The sequence below is a fragment of the Zeugodacus cucurbitae genome, chromosome 4 (genome assembly GCF_028554725.1).
Source record: "Zeugodacus cucurbitae isolate PBARC_wt_2022May chromosome 4, idZeuCucr1.2, whole genome shotgun sequence".
Classification (NCBI taxonomy): domain Eukaryota; kingdom Metazoa; phylum Arthropoda; class Insecta; order Diptera; family Tephritidae; genus Zeugodacus; species Zeugodacus cucurbitae.
In genome coordinates this window covers 73,071,592-73,082,192 of record NC_071669.1, presented here as the reverse complement: position 1 = coordinate 73,082,192, position 10,601 = coordinate 73,071,592, and the positions used below count along the sequence as shown (strand labels likewise).

The following is a 10,601-nucleotide window of genomic DNA, read 5'->3' as shown; positions in this document are numbered from 1 at the left end:
AAGCCAAGCTGTAAATATTTGTATGGTAACTGGTATGTGCGGCATACGCAACGGCCACTGCATAATAAGCAGACGAAGAGGTAACAGCAATAATTGGGGAAAATACAAATAACTCGCGCATTCAAATTTCTTCGCATGTGTGAGCGTTAACCATAAGGTTTTCATGGACAAGTCTTCTGCAATGAGGTGTCATGGCTTCGCTAGCAGTCGCGGGAGAACACTCTATTGTCTCTAATACAAAAATTTTCACTATAAAACGCTTGAGCTCACCGTTATCAGATATCAAAAGCATTCGCAAGCTCAACGTGAAGACAGCTCGAGTAGTCAAGAAAAAGAAAACCAAAGCCTTTCAAAATGTTCAAATACGTAAGTGATCCCGTTTGCTTCCCCAGGGAATCTCTCGAAATAACAAAAAGTATATATGTATTCCTTGTAACTTTTCTAGGCCGTTGTCATCTTTGCCGCCATCGCCTGCGCTGCCGCCAAACCTCATATTCTAGCCGCTGCTCCTTTGGCCGTTGCCGCTCCGGCGCCTATCATCACCGCCACCAGCAGCCAGGTTGTGGCACGCACTCACAATGGCATCGCCCTCGCCCCAGTGGTGGCTCCAGCACCCATTGCTCCAATTGCACCAATCGCTCCATTAGCCGCACCAATTGCCCCTCTGGCCGCTCCAGCACCTTTGATCGCACGTTACGCTGCCGCTCCTGCACCACTTGTGGCCCGCTACGCTGCTGCTCCATTGGCCTACTCAGCTCCTTTGGCCTCGTACGATGCCCCTGCTGCCTTCTCGTATGCCCCCGCATATGCACCAACTCTGCGTTATACCGCCGCCCCCGCTCCAGTAGTGTGGTAAAGAGAACCATAAACGATATGTTAAAGATAGACTGTGATAGTTTTTAAGCGATTAAAAAATATTATTGGAATATAGACGAATAACTAATAATTACTCGAAACGGCTTTGCATTTTCTTTTATTTATTTTATTTGTTTACCTAACGGTTGTTTGTAACACCTAAAACTAATCGAGTCAGGTATGGAGTTATATATACCAAAGTGACGAGTAGATTTGAAATCCGGATGTCTGTCTGTCCGTCCGTCTGTCCGTATGTGCAAGCGATAACTTGAGTAAAAATTGAGATATCCTGATGAAAATTGGTACACATATTCCTTGGCAACAAAAGAAGGTTGCTTTCGATTGGCGAAATCGGTCTACTGCCACGCCCACAAAATGGCGAAAACCGAAAACAGATAAAGTGCTATAACTAAACCATAAATAATGCTATAAAAGCAAAATTTGGTACAAAGAATCGCACTAGCATATTTGGCTCCACCTACTATTAAGTTTTATGCACATATCTCGTAAATTACTAAAGCAAATAAACTCTTTAGAGTCGTTTCTTTTATATACTACCTTATATAGTCGAATAATGGAGGAAATCGGATCATAGTCACGCCCACCTCTCTTACAAAGTTTATGTTGAAAACTACTAAAAATGCCTTAATTCAGTAAGGAAAAACACTAGAAACCTTTAATTTCATTATAAAGAAGGTACAGAAGAGTTGCTCTCAAATTGATGTACAAAATTGTAAATAGGTGTGGCTTCGCCCACTTATGGGTCAAGAACCATATCTCCGAAACTATTCCACTAATATCATTCAATTCAATTTGGCTTATAATATTTTCCTGGCATTCCAATAATATATTGTGAAAATAAATCAAATCGGTTCACAACCAGGTCTACTTCCTATATACCAGAACTTTGAAGTCCATCTGAATCGTTTACTTTACAATATATACAGTAAGCGCTAGAAAAGATATTTTGAAGAAATTCAGAGGGAATATTTTCTTCTAATAATATGTCTCCGTGCCAAGAATGAATGAAATCGGGTTATCACTTCACCTGGATCCCATATACCTAAAATTAGGGTTTCCAACTTTCAATGAACTTTATACCATATATATGACGAATATGTAGGTCAAATTGTGTGTTATAGTAATAAAATTAAATAAATGTTCGGTTACACCCGAACTTAGCCCTTCATTACTTGTTATTAGTTAAATTTTGACGAAAAGAAAGTGATAATGAATTCAACTCCCATTCGCTGTACATAGTACTAAACTCCATAGATGATATATTTACCGATTAATCCAAGAAAGTATTGCAGTCGAATTGATCCAATTATAAATGAAACTACTATGAAAAGAGTGTTAAATAAGCCCAGCTATTCTTAACCCATATTCAATTATGTTTCTAAGATGATTGCATTTAAGGCTGGTCTTGTGTATAAAAGATCACAAGTATTCCCTGTCACTACATTCAGTGTTGCATAAATATAAATAAATCTTATTAACCATTTTTGATACTAAACTGATGGTTTAAAGGATTAAAATTTAATGAACCCTATGCATGCCTCTCATGCACCATGCAACGAACGAAATTAAAAAAAAAAATTCGAATTAAATATTTAAGTTAAACTTATTAATTCGTTAGGCAAGTTTCGATTCGACATATTTTTCACCACAAAAGTTGGGGCGCGGCATAGTGGGAGAGCACTGGAGCAGCCAAAGGAGCGGCAGCGTAGTGGGCAGACACTAATGGAGCAGCCAGAGGAGCAGCAGCGGCATAGCGGGCAACAACGGGAGCGGCTACTGGGGCGGCGGCGACAATTGGAGCAGCGGCGATGCCATTGTAGTTGCGGGCGATCACTTGGCTGCTGGTGGCGGTCACAACGGGAGCTGGAGCGGCAACAACAGCGGCACGAGCAGCGTAGGCCAATGGAGCGGCGGCAAGGAGACCGGGCTTGGCGGCGGCGCAGGCGATCAGAGCGAAGAGAACAACGGCCTGTAGGAATATGATACAATTTTTAATGATCTGATATGAGAATCACATATAGATTAATATTAGTAAGAAACTTACGTATTTGAACATATTGAAGTGTTTGAGGTTGATTGTCTGCGTCTGTTGATTGAATAAAAGCTTTAGATTGATTGATACTTATAACCAAAGTCGGTTTGGTATTTATTGTCAATTTTTAGAAATGTGAAACATCATTAATACTCACTAGTGTATGAATTGAAACTCTAATCAGATGCGATAGTAAAAATGTAAAGTGCATAACGGTTATGAATTACAACAAAACTCTATGTAAGCTTCAGCTGAGGGTCTCTTTTGCATTTTCGGTACAACTTCAATTCCCACTTTTTAAAATTCGCATAAATTTGGACTTATTTATTCAAAGCATACAACCCGAGTGTCATACACATTCGCACTCGTGTACAAGCACCTTAGCATTTGTGGTCACTTACAGTAGCTCCGACAAGCAGTTGACCCCGAGCGATGCAAAATGCACTGAATTGTAATGAAGGGAAGTGGTAATTTGTACGCTCTTTATTGTTTCTTTTTTTATGATTTTTATATCATTTGAGGATGCATATTTAAAATAATGATAATGATGAAACAGTTAATGCAGTTGAGTTTACTATAAAAAGGCGAATTCACTGAACAGATGATATCAATCACTTGCCAACGTTTAGTCAAGAAGCAACCAACCAAAACTCATCAAAAATGTTCAAATACGTAAGTTTTCAATTTAAAAAGTATTCAAAATACCGTTATAAATAATTTGTGTTTATTTCTTTATCAAACAGGCCGTTGTACTTTTCGCCCTCATCGCTTGCGCTGCTGCCAAACCCCATTTCCTTGCCGCCGCTCCATTGGCTTACGCTGCTCCCGCCGCTGTTGTCGCCGCTCCAGCTCCCGTTGTGACCGCCACCAGCAGCCAAGTGATCGCCCGCAATTACAATGGTATCGCCGCTGCTCCAATTGTCGCCGCCGCCCCAGTAGCCGCTCCCGTTGTTGCCCGTTATGCCGCTGCTGCTCCTCTGGCCGCTCCATTAGTGTCTGCCCACTACGCTGCCGCTCCTTTGGCTGCTCCAGTGCTCTCCCACTATGCTGCGCCCCAACTTTTGTGGTGAAAAGTGTACTGAACCTGTGATAACTAAACGAAATAAATATTTATTATTAGTTCGAAACAAATTTCCGTGTATTTCACTTTTATTTATATTAGAACAGTTTCTCTTTACTAGAACATGCGAATTTGTATGAAATGGCATTTTTAATTTTTTTTTTATTTTTAATTATTATAACATATATTTATTGTATGGCTTTCCAGAATTTATGCCGAACATAATCGTATAATATAATATTTAATAATCAGTCATTAGTCTATAGAATTCTCAGAAGTATCTAGCCATCAATACAAAAAGCGCTGATATATTCCACTCCACCAATGATTCACGGATTAAAACTATTTAGACGCGATAACTTCTTGTTGCTTTAATGGTATACACATATTATATCACATATGGTTATTCTGAAATCAATCGGGATGTGTGATGATATGAAATGATCTATGTGAAGATCGAATTTATAAGCCGAGCGATTTCGCCACGTGACTAACACGTGATGGCCGTGGATTCGAATCTCAAATATGATAAACAAAATTCCAATACAATTAAGTGAATGCAAGGATTATTTCTTCATCCATAAGGTGAAGAATGAAAGTTATAGAAATTGTAGAATGCGGAATCATATAAGTATTATATATATGAATTTCCAGGGGAGAGACAAAATCAGTTTGCGAATCAAGTATACCGCACGATCGGTCCTCAATAACTAAAAAACTACAGCGCTCAGACGGATTTCCCGATTGGTATTGTTAACTTCAGGTCAGGTATGAGCCCTTAAGCACTTTTAATGCGATAGCCTTTGAATTTATGTCGTACAAACGGAACAAAATTTGGCAGGGTAGATACATAAAAAAATCGGGTCAAAAGTTAATTTTTAAAATTATCTATACTACTATTATAAAGAGGAAAGATTTGTATGTGTACCGATTACCGATTTCAATGACCTGTAAACAAAAATATCACGTGATCTTTTAATTACATCACGTGATCAAGGTAGGATATATCACGTGATCTTGAATTAACATCACATTATCTGTGCGGGGTCAATGACCTGTAAACAAAAATATCACGTGACCTTTAATTGACATCACGTGATCTGGGCGGTGTCAATGACCTGTAAACAAAAATATCACGTGATCTTGTAATTACATCACGTAATCTGGGTGGGGTATCACGTGACCTTTAATTGACATCACGTGATCTGGACGGGGTCTATGACCTCTGAACAAAAATATCACGTGATCTTGAATTGACATCACGTGATATGTAAGGGGTCAGTGTGAACAAAAATATCACGTGATTTGGGTGGGGAATCACGTGACCTTTAATTGACATCACGTGATCTTGAACTGACATCATGTGATTTGGGTGGGGTATCACGTGACTGTAAACACTCATCACATCACGTGAATGTAAACAAAAATATCACGTTATCTTTTAATTACATCACGTGATCAAGGTGGGATATCACTTGACATCACATGTACTGGTAGAGGTCAATGACCTGTAAACATAAATATCACGTCATCTTGTAATTACATCACGTGATCTGGGCGGGGTCAATGACCTCTGAAGAAAAATATCACGTGATCTTTTAATTCCATCACGTGATCAAGGTGGGGTATCACGTGACCTTTAATTGACATCACGTGATCTGGTCGGGGTCAATGACCTGTAAACAAATATATCACGTGATCTTGTAATTACATCACGTGACCAGGTTGGGTTCATTGAGCTTATGAGGCAACCGGATATGATGTTACCGGAACCGGAAATGGGGCATCCGGAAACGGATATGGATAACGATATTGCCGGAACCGGAAATGGGGTGGCTGAATATTGGTCACTGATGGAGTGATGCGCCGGAAATGAAGCAACCGGAAATATTTTACCGTAAACGGATGTTCGATATAGGGCGAAGACGGAGCGGTCGGCTAGTATGAAACAAACAAAATAATTTTGTCTTTTACTTAGCAATGCAGTAAGCTGATTGCAGCACAATTTACCTCTTATCGTAGAATCACCCATATAATATGCGTAGATACAAATAGTCGGATCATCAACAGCAGTAGTACGAAATATATTCTAACATATTATCTTATACACCAATTCATTCGAAATCATTGAAGACTAGATTTTACTAATCAACTAGATTCTGATCTTCCTGAATTTTGAACTGCAGGCGTGTTACACCATATAAAGACTAAAAACATGTTTAATTTAAATCATAATCAATTTTCTTTTATTTCGATCAATAAACAACGTTTACCAAAGAGCAGCAGCCAAAGGGGCAGCAGCATAGTGGGAGACAACTGGGGCAGCCAAAGGAGCGGCAGCATAGTGGGCAGATACCAATGGAGCGGCCAGAGGGGCAGCAGCGGCATAACGTGCAACAACGGGAGCGGCTACTGGTGCGGCGGCAACAATTGGAGCAGCGGCGATGCCATTGTAGTTGCGGGCGATCACTTGGCTGCTGGTGGCGGTCACAACGGGAGCTGAAGCGGCGACAACAGCGGCGGGAGCAGCGTAGGCCAATGGAGCGGTGGCAAGGATATGGGGTTTGGCAGCAGCACAGGCGATCAGAGCGAAGAGTACAACGGCCTGTTTGGTAAAAAATTAAACACAAATTATTTATAACGGTATTTTGAATACTTTTTGAATTGAAAACTTACGTATTTGAACATTTTTGATGAGTTTTGGTTGGTTGCTTCTTGACTAAACGTTGGCAAGTGATTGATATCATCTGTTCAGTGAATTCGCCTTTTTATAGTAAACTCAACTGCATTAACTGTTTCATCATTATCATTATTTTAAATATGCATCCTCAAATGATATAAAAATCATGAAAAAAACAAACAATAAAGAGCGTACAAATTACCACTTCCCCTCATTACAATTCAGTGCATTTCTGCATCGCTCGTGGTCAACTGCTTGTCGGAGCTACTGTAAGTGACCACAAATGCTAAGGTGCTTGTACACGAGTGCGAATGTTTATGACACTCGGGTTGTATGCTTTGAATAAATAAGTCCGAATTTATGCGAATTTTAAACAGTGGGAATTAAAGTTGTACCGAAAATGCAAAAAAGAACCTAAAATAGAGTTTTGTTGTAATTCATAACCGTTATGCACTTTACATTTTTACTATCACATCTTATTAGAGTTTCAATTCATACACTAGCGAGTATTAATGATGTTTCACATTTCCAAAAATTTACTATAAATACCCAACCAACTTTGGTTATAAGTATCAATCAATCTGAAGCTTTTATTTAATCTACAGTCGCAGACAAGTAATCCCAAAACCTTCAAGATGTTCAAATACGTAAGTTTCTTACTAATATTAATCACATATATAATCTCATATCAGATCATTAAAAATTGTATCATATTCCTACAGGCCGTTGTTCTCTTCGCCCTCATCGCTTGCGCTGCCGCCAAACCAGGTCTCCTCGCCGCCGCTCCATTGGCCTACGCTGCTCCCGCCGCTGTTGTCGCCGCTCCAGCACCCGTTGTGACCGCCACCAGCAGCCAAGTGATCGCCCGCAACTACAATGGCATCGCCGCTGCTTCAATTGTTGCCGCCGCCCCAGTATCCGCTCCCGTTGTTGCCCGTTATGCCGCCGCTGCTCCTCTGGCTGCTCCATTAGTGTCTGCCCACTACGCTGCCGCTCCTTTGGCTGCCCCAGTTGTCTCCCACTATGCTGCGCCCCAACTTTTGTGGTGAAAAGTGTACTGAACCTGTGTTTACTAAACGAAATAAATATTTATTATTAATTCGAAACTAATTTCCTTGTACTTAATTTTTATTTATATTAACACAGTTTGAAGTTCCTAGATCAGCTACTAGAAGCTACTAGATGAAGCTACTAGATCTTGAAGGGGCATTTTTACTTACATATTTTTTACTACATATTTTTTCGTCTATTCAATTTGTTGATTTCGAAATGCCTTTAAATTCAGTAATATAATTTATTGACGCTCGTGTAATATATATTAATTCTATGGCTTTTCAGAATTTATGTCAAACTTAATCGTATAATATTTAATTTTCAGTCATTTCTTTCTTTAGTGCACCGATATAATCAACAACCAATACAAAAAGTCTTATCTGTGGCAACTGATGTGTTCCATAATGATTAACAAAGTAAAAAACTTTATATCCGAACAACTTGTTTTTGTTTTAATGGGACTGCATGTAGATTGTGGTTATTCTTAAAGGATATATGATCCTAGGAACGATTTTTGTAAAAATCGATTTTATAAGCCGAGTGATTTGTCACGTGACAACACATGGTGGTCGCGTACACATTTCTGAGTTGTATTAAACTAAAATATTATAAAACAATTCTAATTTGAATTTGGATTTGAATTTGGTGGGAATATTATACCGAAAAGTGAATGCAAGGGTTATTTTTTCAACCATAAGACGAAGAATGAAATGTATGTTCTGGAAATTCTAGAATGCGGAATCATATATAACAAAACAACCTGGACACAACTTCCCTCGAAGTTATCCATATAGGTAACAGTTAAGAAATTAAATTGATTGATCTTTGAAATAAGTTCCCGACCAAATAAATTTTATAATATAACAGTAATTAACTAAGTTAGCCGATTTTTAAGTACAGAATCATAAAAGGCGAATTTATATATTATCGCTATAAAGTCAATCGAGTGCTAGTCATAACATTGGGCAAATGGAGGGAAAGGATAAGGAGTGAATGATTAAAATTTTCAGTATAGAGGAAATTCTACTGTAGATACGTATGTACATCCTCTCATTCCATATTCGTGGTTTGGAATATATATCTACCGATTCCGAGCATTTTTAAATGAGAGTTGTCTCATATTAGTGGCACTATTTATTTATATTTTGATATCTTCATTTTAACACTTGATCTATATATTGAAACTGGGCCCAGCGCTCACTAACCAATAACGTCAATTACTATCAGTCTACTATTTTGTACAAATCGGAAAATATTCAAAATGTGGTTCCATTACCAATATAATGCAAATTCTAATATCATGTCTCGAGATCATCAAATTTCAAATATTTCCAAGCAACTCTTAATGCGAAAATAAAATGGAAAATATAAAACGGTTTCGAGTAATTATTAGTTATTTGTCTATATTTCAATAATATTTTTTAATCGCTTAAAAACTATCACAGTCTATCTTTAACATATCGTTTATGGTTCTCTTTACCACACAACTGGAGCGGGGGCGGCGGCATAACGCAGAGTTGGTGCGTATGCGGGGGCATACGAGAAGGCAGCAGGGGCAGCGTACGAGGCCAAAGGAGCTGAGTAGGCGAATGGAGCAGCAGCGTAGCGGGCCACAAGTGGTGCAGGAGCGGCAGCGTAGCGTGCGATCAAAGGTGCTGGAGCGGCCAGAGGGGCAATTGGTGCGGCTAATGGAGCGACGACCTTAGCAACGGGAGCGACAGGTGCAATTGGAGCAATCGGTGCTGGAGCCACCACTGGGGCGAGGGCGATGCCATTGTGAGTGCGTGCCACAACTTGGCTGCTGGTGGCGGTGATGATTGGCGCCGGCGCGGCAACGGCCAACGGAGCAGCGGCTAGGATATGAGGTTTGGCGGCAGCGCAGGCGATGGCGGCAAAGATGACAACAGCCTAGAAAAGTTAAAAGGAATTAATATATACTTTTTGTTATTTTGAGAGATTCACTGGGGAAGCAAACGGGATCACTTACGTATTTGAACATTTTGAAAGGCTTTGGTTTTATTTTTCTTGACTACTCGAGCTGTCTTCACGTTGAGCTTGCGAATGCTTTTGATATCTGATAACGGTGAGCTCAAGCGTTTTATAGCTAACCAACTGGTTAAGGTGAAACAGTGTTCTCAAGTCCATGGTCTCCGTTGCAGAAGACACTTCGGTAACCACGTACGCAACGCAATAAACTATACAATTCGTCTTTCTTTAAGCGTGTGTTTTGTGTTTTCCCTAAAACCAAAAATGTGTCTGCAGCGCTACTTTATTATGCAGCGTCGGTAGCGAGTTCGTGAAGACCGGCGAAGAAACTTACTCACGTATGTGTGTTTTGAGGTAAAATGTAGTAAATATTATAAATCGAGTTCAATTGGTTTTGGCGGAGCATAAGCCATGGAGGATAAGCCATAATGCATGACCTTGACCATGAAGACGTGATAATCATCGGGGAATTCTCTACAGTTTTGGAAAGAAATTGTTTGAATATTTGATAGTAAATATTTGGTAAGCTTTTAGTCGGGTCGTCGCTTATTGGTTGTGCTCCAGTTGAGGTCGGTGGTCATCAGGTGTCTTAATATTAAGTGGCTCGTGGCACTGTGCGTTCATATTTCTGTATCTGGATTATCTTAGTTTATTGAAACCGTTTTTTGTGGATTGTTAGCTGGTATTCTTCGAAGTCACTTTCAAATCTCCGTAAGAAATTTTTAAATACACAAAGTTTCTCGCAAGATCCATTAGCCGTTCTGAAGTGTCTAAAAAGAAGAGTGCATGATGTAGTGTGCCAAAAATTTAAAAGAATTGTTGGAAGACGTTTAGCTAAACAACCACCTTAGGTACAACTAGCTGTCAATGTATACTTGGTTCGCAGTCTATGGAACCACTTTTACACCGGCTGT

General features: G+C 39.6%; 6 protein-coding genes across 7 annotated transcripts in view; 4 read left to right on the top strand and 2 right to left on the bottom strand.

The window, feature by feature from the left end:
• Nucleotides 1-10,601, top strand: part of LOC114804294 (nematocyst expressed protein 3-like) — a 67,749-nt gene that overhangs the window by 50,084 nt on the left and 7,064 nt on the right. The window lies entirely within an intron of this gene.
• Nucleotides 206-949, top strand: LOC105211545 (cuticle protein 16.5). The gene is made up of 2 exons (XM_011183039.3): nt 206-366; nt 446-949. The coding sequence occupies exons 1-2, from the start codon at nt 355-357 to the stop codon at nt 854-856; spliced, it is 423 nt and encodes a 140-aa protein (XP_011181341.1). The 5' UTR covers nt 206-354; the 3' UTR covers nt 857-949.
• Nucleotides 2,461-3,023, bottom strand: LOC105211530 (cuticle protein 16.5-like). Its single transcript, XM_011183006.2, has 2 exons — nt 2,921-3,023; nt 2,461-2,845 (listed from the first exon to the last, which is right to left on the bottom strand). The coding sequence occupies exons 1-2, from the start codon at nt 2,930-2,932 to the stop codon at nt 2,519-2,521; spliced, it is 339 nt and encodes a 112-aa protein (XP_011181308.1). The 5' UTR covers nt 2,933-3,023; the 3' UTR covers nt 2,461-2,518.
• On the top strand, nt 3,420-4,039 carry LOC105211523 (cuticle protein 16.5-like). The gene is made up of 2 exons (XM_011182992.3): nt 3,420-3,580; nt 3,652-4,039. The coding sequence occupies exons 1-2, from the start codon at nt 3,569-3,571 to the stop codon at nt 3,976-3,978; spliced, it is 339 nt and encodes a 112-aa protein (XP_011181294.1). The 5' UTR covers nt 3,420-3,568; the 3' UTR covers nt 3,979-4,039.
• On the bottom strand, nt 6,223-9,834 carry LOC105211515 (cuticle protein 16.5). The gene is made up of 4 exons (XM_054229935.1): nt 9,689-9,834; nt 9,180-9,609; nt 6,645-6,715; nt 6,223-6,573 (listed from the first exon to the last, which is right to left on the bottom strand). The coding sequence occupies exons 1-4, from the start codon at nt 9,698-9,700 to the stop codon at nt 6,238-6,240; spliced, it is 849 nt and encodes a 282-aa protein (XP_054085910.1). The 5' UTR covers nt 9,701-9,834; the 3' UTR covers nt 6,223-6,237.
• On the top strand, nt 7,145-7,758 carry LOC105211506 (pupal cuticle protein G1A-like). The gene is made up of 2 exons (XM_011182960.3): nt 7,145-7,295; nt 7,371-7,758. The coding sequence occupies exons 1-2, from the start codon at nt 7,284-7,286 to the stop codon at nt 7,695-7,697; spliced, it is 339 nt and encodes a 112-aa protein (XP_011181262.1). The 5' UTR covers nt 7,145-7,283; the 3' UTR covers nt 7,698-7,758.